The following is a 19,168-nucleotide window of genomic DNA, read 5'->3' on the forward strand; positions in this document are numbered from 1 at the left end:
TTTGAAGAGATTAACCATTGTATTTTAAAGTGTTTATATGTATAGAAATAACTTAAATTCAAGTAACCATCTTGTTCACTGTGTGATAAAGGAAAATATGCCCAAGACTTTGATTTTTTAAATTTTTTAATAATTGTGAATTATCTGATAATAAAGATTGATTTTAACTAGAAAAAATTTTTTAGTTTGTATTTAAATTGGACTTCTAAGTAACTATTCATACATAAATCATGCTTTACAGTGTTTTTTTTTTTTTTTTTTTTCTTTTCTTGTCTTTCATTCATTTAAAAATGTATTTTGGCTTCACTGCACAGCTTATAGGATCTCAGTTCCTTGCTACAGGGGATCACACTGCGGCCACAGCAGTGGCAGTGCCAAATCCTAACCACTGCATCACCAGGGAATTCCATACACTGTTTTTAAAACTTACTAAATGCATGACAAAGAAGCTTCAATTGGATTTCATTATATAAAGTGCAAACTTTTTCCTCTTTGATATTTTTTTCTATTTAATTGCCTAGATTTTGACCCATCTTTCCATATATACTGCATCAAAGGTCATAATCTTACAATGTCGTTGATTAAACAATAGCAATTATGACATAATTTGGAAAATTATGTACATCATGAGTACCTCATGAGAAACGCTGGGCTGGAAGAAGCAAAACCTGGAATCAAGATTGCTGGGAGAAATATCAATAACCTCAGATATGCAGATGACACCACCCTTATGGCAGAAAGTGCAGAGGAACTAAAAAGCCTCTTGATGAAAGTGAAAGAGGAGAGTGAAAAAGTTGGCTTAAAGCTCAACATTCAGCAAACGAAGATCATGGCATCTGGTCCCATCACTTCATGGGAAATAGATGGGGAAACAGTGGAAACAGTGTCAGACTTTCTTTTTTGGGGCTCCAAAATCACTGCAGATGGTGGTTGCATCCATGAAATTAAAAGACGCTTACTCCTTGGAAGGAAAGTTATGACCAACCTAGATAGCATATTGAAAAGCAGAGACGTTACTTTGCCAACAAAGGTCCGTCTAGTCAAGGCTATGGTTTTTCCAGTGGTCATATATGGGTGTGAGAGTTGGACTGTGAGGAAAGCTGAGTGCCGAAGAATTGATGCTTTTGAGCTGTGGTGTTGGAGAAGACTCTTGAGAGTCCCTTGGACTGCAAGGAGATCCAACCAGTCCATTCTGAAGGAGATCAGCCCTGGGATTTCTTTGGAAGGAATGATGCTAAAGCTGAAACTCCAGTATTTGGCCATCTCATGCGAAGAGTTGACTCATTGGAAAAGACTCTGATGCTGGGAGGGATTGGGGGCAGGAGGAGAAGGGGACGACAGAGGATGAGATGGCTGGATGGCATCACTGACTCGATGAACGTGAGTCTGAGTGAACTCCGGGTTTTGACTCACCAACTCAGCCCACACACCAACTCAGAGTTGGTGATGGACAGGGAGGCCTGGTGTGCTGTGATTCATGGGGTTGCAAAGAGTCAGACATGACTGAGTGACTGAACTGAACTGAACTTGGAAAATTAATTATTTGAATAATACATGTTCAAAATTGTGACCAAGGGACTGAAAATGATTTCTTTTCCTGTATTCTTTGACATGTATATAAAATTTTCCCAATGGTTGACAGTCTTTGCAAGGAGTTATTTGATAGTGCCAAAAGTTGTAATTCTTTGACTGTTCTATAAGCATAAATTCATTGTTAAACGCAGTTTGCATAATTTCACTACGTTAATGGAAGAAAACCTATTTGTTTAAAAAAAGTAGTTCTGCTTTGTGTTTCTATTGAGCTCAGACCAGGAAGGGCAACTGGTTGTAGTCCCTACCCAAGGAGCAATTTTCTACTTGGAATATTTGGTGCTCTTCGACCATCAGAGAGGAGTGCCAGGGCAGTGAACATACTGCTCAGGCAAAGAGGGTCAAAGAGAACCACATGGCTATGAGGACAAAAAGGTTGAAAGCAATTAAATTGTAGTGTATTTCTGAGCTGGGAAGATGTGTACTATTTCACATTTGAAAAACAATTTTATTTTTCTAGAATCCTGTGCTTAAATATTCAGGAATAAAAATCTTACCAGTGGGCTACTTTTAAAATGTTCCTTCTGATGGTCTTCAGAAAGAAAGTTATTGTTTTTCTAATTTGTGCATTAATAAATAAATTTGCATGAAAATCTTTTTGATTGATAAGTTAGCTTTGTCCTGGAATAGCTATCAGACAAATTACACTATGAGCTGTCTTTAAATGGAGCATGATACAAGTTGGTCTGGGCCCAGACTTTTGTATTCTTATATTTGTTTGCGATCTGAACTTGCAGTATGAACACAATGAAGGCCAGCTGCGAGAGTCTCATAGTTGAAGGATGTAATGTTGCTTCTAGAATATTTTATATGTAAAAACACATCAGGGCTGACTCTACATCTGACCTGCTACTCCGTGTCAGATCTTTGTGCGTGTTGTGTATAATACGAGAGTCTGGCTATGTACCTAATGCTGAGGAGCCATGATATTATGTTAATGAAAGCAGCAAAATTCATGGTTTTGTAAATATAAGAACTAATGCTTGTTTATTTGATAATATGGATAAAACTTAATTTGAGGAAAAATTGTTACATAAATAGTCATGCATATCTTTTTAGGAAGATGCCTGGGTTTTCTCAGTTATAGGTTTTAAATTGTTATTTTTTAAATATAACTAATTCTTTTCTTACTGTGTAAAAATAAAACTTAGGTAATTGTTATTTCCTCTATTTATATCAATGAAATACACTTAGAACCTAGGCCTATGAAAGTCTATAAAAGTGAAAAACAGAAGACTTTTGTAAGTTAGGATGAGAAGAGGATTAGCGTCTACTGCCTGGTGAGATAAGAGATGAGAACAAGCCATGTTTTAAATAACATCGATTAGCATTTATTAAGATGGTAGACTCTTGGCTTCTAAGGGTAAATTGCTCAGCTCTGTCGCTTACTAATTCTGTGACCATGGACAGGTAATATAACCTCTCTATGCTTCAGTTTCCTTATCTGTAAAGTGTGATTTGTAATAGTAACTGCCTCATAGAATTTTGGTGAGAATTAAAGAGTTTGTTCACATAATGTGTTTAGAACAGCTGTTGGCACATAGGTGTGTGATAGATGCTATCTATTGTCTACTGAGCATTTACTGTCTGTTCAGAAATGTGCTAGACATTCTCTGAATACAGAACTAGAAGCTGTGTCCCATCCACTCAGGGAAATCAAGCATTGTTGAGGAAAAATAATACTAACGTAAGACAATATATCAGTGTGTATGCTGTTTTGTAGGACAGGCTATGTCTATTTTTAGGAACTTAGGAGGGCTTGAGGGCTTGCCCAGAAGAAGAAACTGAAGTATCGACTTGAAAAATGATGTTCAGGCACTGAAGAGACTTAAGAGAGGTCATTTGAGGCTAGTGGAAAATGTGATTAAATAACATGACAAAACTGACATGTTTGTGAAACTCTTAAACTGGCCTCACTTCAAATACCGATCTATGAAGGGAAGTAGATGGGCTCTTTAAGTCAGAATCCGAACATAATAAATATTTAAGGATTTTGCAGTATTGGAAATATTGTGGATGTGCAGTAAATAATTCAGAGAAGAAAGGAAATGAGGATAATTTGATTATGACATTAAATAATCTTTACATGCTTGAATTAGGCTAAAATAAAATTTGTGAACTATCTACAATCCCTAAGAAAAAATATAGATAAACAATGAAAGAGAAGATCCTCAAGAAAGTGAACGGAGGTTTTATAATATGCAATTAGAAATTCAGCTCATTTGGTTCATAGAAACACCAGCAGATTGTGTGGCCATTTGGGACACCTCCCTTGGCACCAGGCTGGAGGGACAATGCCTCAGGTTGTAACTAAGGGTGATGTGGAAGCATAAAAAACAAAGCTCTTCAGGCCTCCAGGGAGCAAATGCCTTGTATGAGAACCCTCTTCCCTCTAGCTAATCTAGGGAACTACACTAACATCGACCCTGAAGTGTATTGCTTATTTGTTGTTTTGGAAGCTGGCAGCACATTGCTGCAGCTGAGGCAAAAATAATAGCTAAATAAAGAAACAATGAAAAAGCTGGGATAAAACAAAAATCAATCCAAGATGGTGGGAAAGGTAGATCTCATGAAGAAACTTTGGTCTTTGAGAATTATGAGTATATATATTTGTATTATATATGTAGAGGATATATATTACATATAGTAATATGTATAGTATATATATTTGTATTATGAGTATATATATTTGTAAAGCAGATTAAACAGACAGACACGACAGCGAAAAGCAAACAGAAAATGAAGGCAGAGGAACACAACAGCATAAGAATCCATTTTTAGTTTTAAAACCTTTTTGCTTCTATTCTCATGTACTTTAGTTTTCCACTCTGATTAGCACGATCACATCCTTCTCTGCATTTCTTTCAGGATTGACTCTAGACAAAAATGAAATAGTAAGACATTTCACAAGTCTAAACAGCTTTCTAAAAACAGAGCAGCAGTGTTATTGAAAATGGTTTAAATAGAGGATAATTTCAGGAACTAAGGTTCCTGTCATGACATGCATCTCACAAGCAATTTTATGTTTAATGTAGATACCAAGTGTTCCTTTCACACACACATACACACACAGTATTTCATAATACAGTTATCCATGTTATAAGAAATGCATATTTAATAAAATAGTATGTATAGGCTATTTAAATCTTTGGCTTACTTATGTTATTTTTTATCCAACTATGAGAACACTGTGGGTGTTTTATTATATAACAACTGGGAAAAGTTTGGCATTGGTGGGATATTTATAGCAAGTGGAACAGTTTTGAAATACATGGTCTTATTACTTCAAATTTATGAAAAAGCTGTATATCAACACAATTGAAACGGTCAGTTTATTAGACCTTGTGATATTTTTATGTTTTCCCAGGCCCACAGGGCAGAATTGTTTCTAATTTCCTTGGGTTAAAAATAAAATTATTTCTTAAAAATACTAGTGTAGGCTGAGAATTGCCTTAGGACAAGGACTCCAGAGGGCATGGGCTTCTCACTCTCCTGCCTCCTCTTCCTCTCAGTCTCATACTGTACCAGCCCTCTTCTGTTTGCATTTATTTTCTGTGTATCTACAATAACTTAAAAAGATTTTTAAAGATTAATTTTTATTGGAATATAGTTGATTTATAATTTTGTTTTAGTTTTTGCTGTACTGCAAAGTGAATCAGCTATACATATACATGTATCCACTTCTTTAACGATTCTTTTCCCATATAGATCATACAGAATATTGAGCAGAGTTCCTGTGCTATTCAGTAGGTTCTTTTGTAGAAATCAAACTTTGGTTACCAAGGGAGAAGTGGGGGTTGGGAGGGGGGATACAGTGGGACACACCAATATCTTCCTTTTTTGCTCTCGCGTCTATAATTACTAGTGGGATAATTCAGGATGGATGTAGGAAAAAGATGTCTGTTTCAATACTCTATTACTAATAGCAGGAAGTTCACACATTCTTTTTTAACTGAGGACTTACCATGTGAGGGTAGGAAGGAAGACAGTCAGCCTCTGTAGGACCTGTTACAACATTTCTTAGCTTTCAGTTTGGCTCTATTATTCCAACCAGTAAAAAGGCAAATTCTCTCTGTAGCATTTAAAACAATTAAATAGATAACTATACAAACTTGACACTTTGTACTCAACTACTACACTTTACAGTAGATGGAGCAGGGTGTAATTTGTGCTGTTCTGAATTTGATGTTCCTCAAATGCATGCAAAATGAAATGAATTTCCATCTCTCTCTTTCTTTTTTTTTTTTAAATAAAGTTTTCTGAACTATGCAATACTCTTTTGAAAGCCATTGACAGGCAAATGTCATCTCAAAAGGAACAATATTAATTGCATGACTAGTTTTTTTTCTCAAGTTTAGTGAAAACTTGATTATATTATTTGCCTTCAGAATTTGTGCTGTTTGTGTACAATAAAGTGAAGTAGAGGATATAAAAGATTGTCTCAACTATTCAATAAAATATTTGCTTCAATTTTTAGCAATCTTTCCAAATTACACTGGATCTGCAGACATCATAAAACAATTGGAAGCATATACTGATATTTGAATTTGTAATAAGTTATTGTAGAGTTAGAGAAGGATTACAAGACTTAATTTTTTTCTGATGAAATTTAATATCCAGTTGAAAGATTTAGAATTATAATATAAGTTATATGCATGCTAGAGATTTAAAAAAAATTATTTAAACTGTTAAGTCATATTTTACAATTCTTCTACTTGTTGAAAAGTGGGTGCTTTTTATAGAAACATGGATTCAGTAGTTTATGTTTTTCTCATGTGAATTTTGGAGAGAAGAAGGAATTTAGTAAATAAATCACTTACTCTGTATGCATTAAGTAAAGATAATTGTACATTTTAAAAAACATTACAATTACATTTCATTTCAATACACTTTTCTATTTATTCAATAAATATATGTGTGCCTGCTATATGCAAGGCAGTATAATTTTGATTGAGTGACAAATGAGAATAAAAGTATATCTAATCATGAGAGTCTACAGAAAAAGAAGCACAAAGCATATTTTTAGTTTGGGAGTTTGTGAAAGGTGATATTAAAGTATTTGTGAAATTTATTCACAATGATGGTAGAGGCTTAATTTCAGGGAGAAGTTATAGAGCAAAAGCAGAATGTGAAAAAGGACAGTCTACGCACATGGAAATATGGGAGGTTGGTCTAAGTAAATGGTCTTAGAAAAGCAGAAGCTAGAAGGCTGAACAGTTAAATTTCAAATTTCTCTGAACTTTGTTTTCCCATCAATGAAACGTGAGCACTGTTTTTCTGATGACGGAGAGAGAATGTTAAATACTTAGGCAAGAATTTTGGCAGAAAATAAGATCTCAGTGCATTTAGCTATCAAGTGTGTGTTGGAAAAACACTGAGATGCAAAGGATTGATTGAAGAAGGGATATGATGATGAAATTGATGGCAGGGATGTGGATGACTGAGAATATGGTTGGTCAACAAGTAGAAGGAGCATGGGAAGATTAGTGCTACTGGGAGGAAAGATTTTGAGTTCAGTTTTATAGATTTTTGGAAAAAAATGGTGGAAAATCAAAAGGGTGTAATCTGGAAAATAGTTAAGACAGAACTGGAGCTCAAATTACATATGTAAAGGTGGTAATTGAAGTCATGAGATTTTGACTTTTTATGGTTGTAGAAACTTGAAAAACACAGGGTTTCAAAAAACATTGGAAAATTGGGAGACAGGGGTAGCAGAGTGATAGAAAGTAGTTGTGTTACATTCTGTGGTTGACTACATACCCAGTCTCTGGAACTTCTCACCATTTTCCTCTATAAATATCATGCATTCTCACTCTCCTGCTTAGATCATGCTCTAGTCCTATCCTTGTTACCTTGAAGCCTCTGTTACCACTTAACACTTGAAGCCATGGTTACATTTCTAATAAGCAGAGTAAGTGTGTTCTTGACATCACAATTTGAAAAATCCCATGCATTTTCTCACTGAAACACTATACCTATTAGTCAAGTTCTGTTGTATCTATATAACCAGATCTACATTGATTCAACTTTTTTTGAACTGCTCAGGTATTCTAATATGTATTTATTTCTAAGAGAAAGATGTTCAAGCAAATTGTTAAGCTTTCTGAGAGCAATCTGTTTTATTGCAGTAATTTTAAGAATTTTTTCTTTTAGAAATTATATGTTGTTTCAGGTGACTTAAAGTGAGATATGTGTTCAGGCCACTTTCTTCATTTAGTCTTCTAACATATTATTTTGTGAGATTATTAGTCTAAAAATGTCCCAAATGATGAGAAATTTGAAATTTGGTAATGTAGTATTAGTATTTTTGGTTCCATAAGAAAAGTGTTTAAGAAAATAAGCATTGTATATGAATATAATACTATAACATTTTAATGACTATTTTTGGTGGTCTTTGTTATTTAGAAATAATAGAGATCTTAAAATTTTCAGGTCCTTCAATTTATTTTTCCTGGTCCTTTATTTCCCCATCTGCTGGTATCTGCTGCATAGTCATCTGAATGCCTTTTTTTCCCATCTTGCCCTCTTTGACTTAGTACTGGTAGAAAAATTCACAGTTAAGCTGATTAGTACTGGTAAAAACTGATGACCTCCAGTATAGGACTGGTCCTTACTCTCCAGCTATTGTTCTTTTTAAACCTTCAGCTCTTAAACTACCCTACCTTAAAACCTCCTGCCTTTCTCTGAACAGAGGACTGTGTCTCTGTTTCTGTTATTAAAAAGAAAAAAATAGAACTTGTTTCCAGTTCTGTTTGTTTTTTCTAGTTATTACAGTTATTTCCATTTACTTAAAACCTTTTACATTTTCCCTTCAGTCTCCATGGAAGAAGTAACCCGCCTTCTAGCCATGGAGTAAGTTTCTCCTGTGTTCTGCTTCTCTCTTTACTCATCCGCCATCTCATCATATTTGGAAAATAGGGGGTGAGCAAGAAAAAGCTGAATGAATTTGGAGTCTTTTGAAACCTTGCCCTGTCAGTAAGTTACATGTTCTCTCCTGAAATCTCTCTCTAATGTCTCCTTTTCTCCTTGCCGTCTCCTTTTGCATGAAACCATGTCTTTGTCTCTTGTGGCAATGTAGTGTTTAAGACTCTGTGTCCCCGTGCGGGGGACATTGGTTTGATCCTTGGTCAGTGAACTGAGATCTCACATGCAGAGTGGCATGGCTGAAAACAAACGAAAAGGAGCACTGAACTGCTTGTTCTCCATTTATTCCTAGGTTCCACACTGTTTTCTCACTCTCCTCACATATAAGATTGATAAATTTCTCTCTTCTTATTTGGTAACTCTCTTTGGAAAGTCTCCCCTTCCCTGACTTTTTTGATACCATTGTTCTTGGATTCCCTTCTCTCTTGCCACTACTTAGATTGCTGCGTCTCCTCTTTTAGTGTTGTTTACAGAGTTCTAGGTCCCGTGTGTTTTCTTCCCCCCTCTAAACCTCTCCTATGGGAATCATATTAGTTTACCTTTGTCCTTTGTAACAACCAGATCTTTCAATTCTACGGAAACTTCTGAGAGCTTAAAATCTGTGTATATTCAGATCCTACTGAGTTTCTATACATCAATCTCAAAAATATCTCTACTTCAACCAATAGCAATAAACTCATCAATATTCCTTTAACTTGTTCTTCCTCTTATACTATCATCGTGTAGCTGAGAAATTCCCTGAGTCATCTGCATTCACTATTTAAATCAAGTAAGACTTGAAATCCTGTTGGCCATCCTTCAGAATTTTGTTGAGCTGGTTTCTTCAACTTTCTCTCTCTATTTTTGGACACTCCTATGGCATGGCGTGGCTTAGCATGTAGGATCTTCGTTCCCTGACCAGGGATGGAGCCTGTGCCCCCTGCAGTGGAAGTGCAGTGTCCCTAACTACTGGACCAGGAAAGTCCCTACTTGGTCTTCGTTTTGTTCCCCTCTCTACTCTCGCTAATACTGAGCTGTTTTGAATACTACTCATTTCTTATGTCTTGTCTTGACTTCCCTCCTCACTTTTTGTTTTCTCTTTAAGCTACCATCCACTCGGCTGTCACAGGAATTATTTAATAATGTCATTATATACTTAATTGATCTTGTTACTTGCTAACTTCACATTTTCCATCATCTCTCCTTTATTCTGAGGATACAGTTTAAATGCTTTAGAATGTAATTTAAGACCCTGGGTCTGGCAGCTATTTGCTTGAATTTCTTCCTGACCATTCCTGCCTCCTTTCTATAATTTGTTGAGCCAACCTTGGACTCTGGCTATACAGGCTACTTGTGGTTGCTGACTAGGCCATGGTTTACATTCCCTCTGCCTTTGTTGTTACTGCCTTCCCTTCTCGATTTTGTCAAATTCCACTTGTATTTCATATCTTAATTTAAGTAGCTAGTGCAGAAAGCCTCCTCTATCCACCCTCCCACACAACTGTCTGGTAAACTTTAAGGGACTCTCATATTGTACTGATGGGATTGAGTATATGCTACCCCAAAATATGGTTACATGGCCTATTGAGTATTTTAAGCTGAAGGTGTTTGGGAAGTGGTGTGTTTGGGAAGGACCTCCTGACCTTACTCTCTGGTGAACATTGTCTTCCCTGTACTTGGAAGAAAAGGGCATCCTTATCTCTTAAGACATGGGGCAGAAATAGAAATGTGTTGTTTTCCCCAGTTTACTATACTTAGCTGATATTCTTTGTCCCAGCATATCTTTTTTTAAAATTAATTTTTTGGCCACACTGCTATGTAGAATCTTAGTTTCCCGCATGGCATATCAATGAACCCGGGCTCTAGGCAGTGAAAGTGCAGAATCCTAACTATTAGACTGTCAGGGAAATCTCTATCATATCTTTCTGCTTTTCATCAAATCTAGCATAAAGATATTATGCTTAACCATTTTTTGATTAGGCTTAACTATTTTTTGAGGGGATCTTCATTTCCTTATCAAGGCTCTCGTGTCATATAAAATTTAAATTAGATAAATTTGTGTGCATTTCACTTATTAATCTGTCTTTTGTTACAAGGTTCTCAGCCAAGAATTTAGAAAGGTAGAAGAAAAAAATACTTTTTCCTCCCCTACATCACCTTATTCTTTTTCTCTTCTGCCTCTTTCATATCAGACTCGGTTTAAAGCTCAACCAGATAGTAAGACATGTATCTTTCATTTCTGCCCCTCCAGGTTTTAGTATCTTTTCCAACAATGTTGTGTTATATGGGTGGATAGAGAAGAAACAACACATTCTTCCTCATGGAGTGCTATGTTAGTTTCTTATCATCTTAAAAGGCTGTGTCTTCTGTAGAGACATTTAATAGTGCTTAGTGATTATACAAGGCTTCCCTGATAGCTCAGTTGGTAAAGAATCTGCCTGCAATGCAGGAGACCCCAGTTTGGTTTCTGGGTCGGGAAGATCCACTGGAGAAGGGGTAATCTACCCACTCTAGTATTCTTGGGCTTCCCTTTTGGCTTAGCTGGTAAAGAGTCCGCCTGAAATGCGGGAGACCTGGTGATTATACATATGTGCTTGACAGTTTACCCTAGAAAGACTGATGGAGAATTTGCCCATGTGAATATTTTCCCTTGTGATCAATGAAATCTTTGCTTATATCCTAGCCATTATTATTTTCTAATTCCAGGTTTGAAAAGCAAAGTGCCTATACATTTTAGAAAAGCCAGGTAACACCTTTTGTCTATAAAAAATAATCTTTGTTCCTATAAAATGTTGTTGACAGCTTGTCAGTGGGACAGAGAAGACTGGACAGGCCCTGAATTACTTTTCAGCCAAAACGGGTTCACCCCAGTGAACACTGGCAGTGACAGCAGACTCGGGTGTCAGGATAGAAAGCGCGTTTTGGATCAGTTTAGCATAAATCAGAATTCTAGAGTTAAGTTTTTTACATATATAGTCTTTGTCTCTCAGTTTCCCAGCCGAAGACTTGTATAACACTTCTTACTATTTTTTTTTTTTTTTCCTTTTTTTGCTGGGAACACTATTTGTCAAGGTTGGGAATTATATTTGAGAAGAGGTGATTCATTTTCTCTGGGTTTTAGGACTTGTTCAGTAATTGCTTGGAGAAATGAAATAGTTTCTCTGAATTTAGAGGATGATATCTATGTCTTTTTCTCCTACCCATCCCCTACTGTAATTGTTTGTTCTTGATATAAAAGTGGATTACATTTATACTTAACTTAATAGAGTAGTAAGAATTATTAGCAGTTATAATATTTTTCAAATATATACACCAGGTTGTAAGTAGTACAAAGTATAATATTATTCTAATAATGTGGTGTACATCATTTATTTTAATGGAACTATAAATTTTTCTTAATTTTACACCCTTTTTCCATTTATTTATGTCTTGTTTCTTGATAATCATGTTTAAAATCATACTCATATAGCATAATTCAATAAATATTCTTTCTTATTTTCATTTGTGTGAAAAGTACCTGTTGTTTTTTGTGTTTCATTTACCACCTATTTTGTTTCACATGTAAATCAAGCCTCTGTGTTTTCCTCTAAGGCATTCCATCCTTTTTCATGATTGATTTTCAATTTTCCTTGTTCCTCTTTAGTTAATCAGCTCATTATTCTTTTATATGTTCTCCTGTATATACCTAATTTAAATCCCTTTCCCATGTAGAAGTTAGACTTCTACATTTAAGTTTTAATACTGTTCCATTCAAAATTAGCAGAAAAAAGTTGATGACCTTGTAGTTCTGTCGAATTTTTTGTCTAAGGAGAAGACATACATGCTAAGTTAAATTCTTGTGATTCCCACTTGTGAAATACAAAGTTTATTTTCAAAACAGGACTTTTCTACTCCATTCTAGGAGGAGTGGAAACTAGGCCAGTGAAACCGGTGAACAGGGCTGGGCTTTGAAATAATGAGAACCAGTTCCCTTGGTAGGGGTGGTATAGCCACCTGCCATTTTAGATTCAGATTGTTGGTCAGTCAGAGTAAGACAGCGGTTCAGTGTTACTCTTCATCGCTCTATTTCCTAAGCGAAAATGTGCATAAGTGCCTTTTAGATACTAATCATGAATAATGTGATTTTCCTCAGGGTAAATTTTTCTGAAATGTTTGGGAGCCACTCACAAACTTCTGGAGAATAGGGAGAGGGACCAGAATTATTGTTCTTCTACAGAGTCAATCCACTGATGAGCTAATTCTCTAGCATTTTAAAGAATCCGTACATTTAGAGTTTCCTGGTGGAATCAGCAGAGATGATATCTACTCTTAGACATTTTCAAAGCCCATGCCCCTTGTCCTTCCATTGAGAAGGCTAGTAGTCAGGAGGGGGCAGGCTCAGTTCGGTGTGAATGCTGACTGGACAGAGTCAGTGCTATTGTGGGCAGACCAGCTTCAGTCCTTGAATTAGTTTACTGAAAGAAGAGTTACCTTAAAAAAATTTTTTTAATTGAAATAAAGTTGATTTACAGTGTTGTGGTAATTTCTGGTGTATAGCAAAGTGACTCAGTTATACGTGTGTGTGTGTGTGTATAAAAATGTATGAAAACTGAAAGTTGCCCAGTCGTGTCCAACTCTTTACGACCCCATGGACTACACAGTCCATGGAATCCTCCAGGCCAGAATACAAGAATATTAGAGTGGGTAGCTATTCCCACCTCCAGGGGATCTTCCTAAACTAGGGATTGAACCCTGGTCTCCCACATTGCAGGCAGATTCTTTACCAGCTAAGCCACCAGGGAAGCATATATACACACACACACACATACACACACACACATACATACATATATATTATTCTTTTTTATATTCTTTCATTTTGATTTATCACTGGATGTTGACTATAGTTCCTTGTGCTTTACAGTAGACCCTTGTTGCTTATCTGTTCTGTATATACTAGTTTACATCTGCCGATCCCAAACGTCCAATACTTCCCTCTCCCACCCCACTTTCTCCTTCGCAACCACAAGTCTATTCTCTATGTCTGTGAGTCTGTTTCTATTTCATAAATAAATTCGTTTGAAAGTTTATGTTCACTCTAAGATGAACATATCTAAGAGTTACATTTTAAATGTATGAATTATTTGCTATTTCAGTATAATGAAACTAGATCACACTGTCAAAAGGAAAAGGAAAGAAAACACTGTCAGTCAAAAAAAAAAAAAATTGAGGGAATACACTTAGTGCCAATGAAATCCAAAGAATAGAAGAGATAAGCGACATATAGCTACACATGCCATATATATAGAGAGAGAAAAATTAAAATACTGATAAATCATTATTTCCTATTGTTTTTATTAGTGTTTTATTTCTATTTGAATGGACAGAAAAGAATACACACTTTTTGCAACATGAGGATGAATAAGTAAAATAATATGAAGGGATTGCAAATTAATTTATTAGAGTGGGAAAAATTGTGTGGCATTTGGTAATCTCTAGTAGCGGGAAAAATACGACCATCAGTTTAGAATTTTTCTAAGATCTCTAGACATCCATACCTCCTATTTTAAGATCTCTGTTACATTAATCTAAAGTATGTACAATTGTCCCTCAAACAACATGGGTTTAAACTTTGTGGGTCTACTTATAGTAGATTGATTTTCAGTAAATGCACAGTACTACATGATCTGTCATTCGCTGAATCTGTGATGTCAGCCAATGGATATGGAGGGATGACTGTAAGTCATTTGTGGATTTTCAACTGCTGGGGGCTTGGTACTTTTAACCCCCAACATTGTTCAAGGCTCAACTGTACATGGAAAGGATTTGAACTGGATCCTTCAGCCATAATTTTAATGCTCAAAACTATCTCTTTAGAACTTAAGCCTTGATCCAGTAATTCCAAATCTGAGTCTAGCTAAGGACTAAGCTTTTAAGCTTTATGTACTAAGATATTTGTTGCAGTGAAACTTTTAGTGGTTAAAGCTGATGGCATTCTAGCTATATATTTATTTATTTTTTCTAAAAAGGAGTATGGTCAAGTGTATTAAGTGATTTAGAGATAATGGAATATTAGGTGGCCATTAAAATGCAGTATTTATAAAATACTTGGCATGGAAGAGTATCAAGTGACTGATGTCAAAGACATGAATTTTACATAATATGTGCTCAACTATACAAAATGCTTTTAAAAGACTAGGAGGGGAGTGCCTCAAAATGTTAAGAGTGGCTATCCTTGGGCATTGAAATTATAAGAAATTTTAAAATATTTATTATTTTCTTGAATTTTTCAAATACTCATTTATCACACCTTTAGTATTATATTAAGAAGACTTGGGCTTCCTTGGTAGCTCAGCTGGTAAAGGATCCACATGTAATTCAGGAGATCCCAGTTCAATTCCTAGCAGGAAGATCTCATGGAGAAGGAGTAGGCTACCCACACCAGTATTCTTGAACTTCCCTGGTGACTCAGATGGTAAAGAATCCACCTGCAATGTGGGATACCTGGGTTTGATCCCTGGCTTGGGAAGATCCCCTGGAGAAGGGAACAGCTACCCACTCCAGTATTCTTTCCTGGAGAATTCCATGGCCAGAGGAGCCTGGCAGGCTATATAGTCCATGAGGTTGCAAGAGTCAGGCATGACTGACTGTTACTTCACTTTAAGAAGACTTGTAAGCCAAAAGATTAAGTTTAGTTTAGAATATTCTATTTATTAACTTATTTTAATGGAATTTTCATAAAAATTAAGCATATATTTGTAATTTCTCTCTGTTTGAATTGTTCATATTTTAGCATCCTAAGAGGTTGGCCCTTAAAGGTTCATTGGTCTTGTAACTTAAAAGTGGGCTGGGGAGGTGTAGGCATAGTAGGAGCTAGGAGGGAGGAGAAATATTTAAAGATAATTTAAGAACTATCTGTGGATAATGTGTACATATCAAATGTCAGTCTATGACCTTACTTTGCCAGAGATTTGATAGAACATTCTTTCCTCTGATTTCTGCAGTATCAAGTCATGGGTGGATAAGATGCAAGAAGACCTTGTCACCCTGGCAAAAACAGCAAGTGGAGTCAATCAGCTTGTCGATGTGAGTAAAGTTCCTCCAAACTTACACATCATTTCTTTAATTTGAGTGCAATTTTTCTAAGAAATCTTATTTCTATGTTTTAAATAGTACGTAATTTTTCATGGGAATATGATAGTGAAATTGAGAGAAACTCTTGGTATTGCTATTTATTACCATCCTTAATAGTTAGTGAGGTGTTTATATACAACCCTCACTTACATGAGTTCACGTGATATATATTCATTCCTACAATTCAAATCAGGATATCCTGTTTCCTCCATCCTTCAGAGCATATTGGAATCTCACATGTAGTGGTTACTTTAAGGCTTGTGATGGATTCTTTTGAATGTCTCAGTGGGAACATATCTTCATTCTTTGAGGGTAGATTTTATTTTCAAAAGTGGTTTCCAGTGTTTACTACAGCTATGCCTGAAGACATGAGTGAATCACTGAGATGGGTAATACAGACTTTTGTGCAAGAGAAAGAGACACTTTTATAAAAGATAGTTTTTCTTATGATTATGAAATGGCTATGAATGTCACTCTAAAATGATTTTTAAAAATGATAGCAACATATAAATACTTGTGTGGCATCTTAAATAGATCATGTTCCTTGGGTAAGAGCATATGCATATAGAGCTTCTGTAAGATTTATTAAAAAGTAAATGTCATTTCTTTGGAGTCTCACTGCTTCCATTTTAATGTAAGTAATCTAACAATTTGAAAATATCTCATCTGTGTTCCTAGTGATGCAGTGAGGTCTTTTGTTTCCAAAAAAGTGATGGGATCAATGAGGTGAAATGGTGTAAAAGTGGTTTCATGTATGGATATATGAGTATTTTTTTTAACATGTGAATATTCCTTTCTGGTGGAAACTAGAACGAATGGTTGGTTACCTTGTGAATTACTAGGAATTCACAAGGAAAACATGCTAAGCATATACTTCAATATATTATTCCAGAATTTCTTTGTAAAACAATTGTAGTTTTCAAACTGAATATCTTGAGTAAACTTAAATATCTGTGAGATGACATAGGAATATGCTTTGAAATGATGTGTTCTTTGTTAATAACAATTATCACACTTAATTCTAATGAATACTTATCGAACACATGCTATATCCCAGGCACTGTGCAGGCTACCAAGGGTTTATGGGGAGATAGTTCCTCTCCTCAGAGAACTGACAACCTAGTAATCAAAAATCTCCATTTTTGAAGGTGCAAAGATGCCTGAAAGCTATTGTAAGCTGATGTTTGGGAACTGCAGTGATTCTCTGTGGGAGAATAAATTGAAATATGAAAGTGTGGTGGGTAATAAGTAAGCCTCTATGAAAGTCATGGTGTTAGTGGAATAAGAAAAAATAAATGAGAATTGACAGATTCTGGTTAAAGATTTCATGACAAAATAAAATTAAAAATAAGCTGCTCTTGGGAGCTCTCCTTCACTCCTGCAGTGTTTCTCCAGCCTCAAAAACCAGCTTCTTGACTGACCTCTTTTTTACTTCTGGTGTTAATATGTGGACCCTCTCTTACCAAATCTGCAGTTTTCAATGAATCTATAAGGGAAACAATAAGTGTCGTCTCATTTCCATTATGCTTTATGAGGTGTGGGTTACTAAGAAGAGTGTGAATACTGATGAATGAGGAAATGGCCTTGTCTGAATTAGGATAACGAAAGAGAATTGACAGGATGGAATAAAATCCTTACAATGTTGCTTTTATAAGACATGTACCTTATTATAGTCACAGGGAAAATACAGATAAAAGAATCATATGTATGTAACAGGGAGGGAAAGAGCAAACTTTACTATTGAAATTTAAGTATTAGGGGACAAGAAGGTAAATGAATGAGTCTATATGCCTCTTCCCTTTCATCCAGAGAGAAGGTACGTGATGGGGACAAAAGAGGTGCATTTTTTTTTTGGCCACAGGAACTCAAAGCACAGACTAGCTGAAGGACACCAGAGTTGAGAATGAAATTTGTGCTGAGACCGGGGGTGTTAGGTGCATGCTGAGGACAAAAGTTGAATAAATAGAAGAATTTAGCAGGTTTATGGGTTGAAATTCAATATTTTAAAATGATGGATCTTCCAAAATTATCAAATTTAGTTTTTACTGACTTCACAGGACACATCTTGCTTTTTACCTGCAGGCTCAACCTCAGTGAGTGAACATATCTAAACAGGATATTTTTGCAATTTTATAAAGATTACTTTATGGTATCATGAAATATTAGCTCAGAGAAGATTGATAAATAGTATTGAATAAATGCAGAACTTTAACTTTTAAAAGTTAGAGACTTTGCCAGGTGCCTGCCTGCATGTACGTGCATGCTAAGTAGCTTCAGTCATGTTTAACTCTTTGTGAGCCCATGGGCTGTACCCTGCCAGGCTTCTCTGTCCATTGGATTCTCCAGGCCAGAGTAATGGAGTGGGTTGCCATGCCCATGTCCAGGGGGTCTTTCCAACCCAGGGATTGAATCCATGTTTCTTGAGTCTCGTGCATTGGCAGGATTCTTTACCACTAGTGCCTCCTGGGAAGCCCTGATACTACCTAAGTTCGGTTAAAGATCACAGTGAATAGGCCTACATAAAACTGCTCTCCCTGATGCTTTCAACTTCTAAGATATCTTTTATTGGATTTTTCCATTTCTAATAATATATTGGAAGAATACATATGTCCTTCAATTGCATATGATTATCCACAAAAGTAGATTAAATAATTGAGGAAAAAAATAAGAGAGATAAATGTATTACACTTTTTCTTAATATAATATTAGAACCTTTTAAATACAACTAAAAGGCTACATTATTTTTTCTTTCTAAATTAGTTCAAGTACTGTCCTGAGCTCTTTTCACCCATTATTTTATTAATCTTTAGGACAACCTTGTGAAATGAATATCATCATCTTTGATATGAAGAAAGAAATTGTTTGCAAGGTTAAAGTTTTTTTCTAGGTTATACACTGTTGGAATGTAATTCCAACAGTGAAGAGAGTCTTGTTATGCTTTAGAATATATGTTAATATTTTATGTTTTTATATTGCCACATGTATTTTGAGAAAGTGAGCAGATCCCCAGTTAGGTACAAGGTTAATATGTCTTCTTATTCCACTGCTCTTTTTATAAAAAATATAAAGGAGAAGTCAAAGCTTTGCCACCAAATATCCAAATATCCAAATAAAAAAGAAAAATGCAGAAGGAAATTCTAAGACCAAAACTTACATGTATAATTTTAAAAACTTCCATTATTGTGGTGTGCATGGAAGTGGCTTTGTATGTATATCCATTGAAAGAATTGCTAAGAATGGTACAGAAAGTTTTTCTTGTCTTCATGGTCATTCAGCTGAAAGAAATACAGTTAATTATGTTTTTATATAATGTTATAACATATTCTTTTAAATATCATTTTAAGACTGTTATACCTTGTGGTTCTTTCAGTTAATATAGCTTTGTGATCTACCCAAGATGTTTAACCTCATGGAATTGTTGAGATAGTGGAGTGGGTTGCCACTTCCTTCTCCAATAGTTGACATAATCCATATAAAATATTCATTGACCTGTAATCAGAACTCAACAAATGTCATTCGTTTTATTAAATAAGGATATAATATTGTATTAGTTGGAGATACA

General features: G+C 35.4%; 1 protein-coding gene across 13 annotated transcripts in view; it reads left to right on the top strand.

Moving 5' to 3' along the window:
• The window catches only part of CACNA2D1 (calcium voltage-gated channel auxiliary subunit alpha2delta 1), a 519,970-nt gene that overhangs the window by 98,369 nt on the left and 402,433 nt on the right, over positions 1-19,168 (top strand). For all 13 annotated transcript variants that reach the window (XM_024990478.2, XM_024990480.2, XM_024990485.2 and 10 more), the window contains exon 2: positions 15,477-15,558. In XM_024990478.2, the coding sequence (XP_024846246.1) occupies positions 15,477-15,558 (82 nt within the window). The remainder of the gene's footprint in view (positions 1-15,476; positions 15,559-19,168) is intronic.

The sequence above is a fragment of the Bos taurus genome, chromosome 4 (assembly GCF_002263795.3).
Source record: "Bos taurus isolate L1 Dominette 01449 registration number 42190680 breed Hereford chromosome 4, ARS-UCD2.0, whole genome shotgun sequence".
Lineage (NCBI taxonomy): Eukaryota > Metazoa > Chordata > Mammalia > Artiodactyla > Bovidae > Bos > Bos taurus.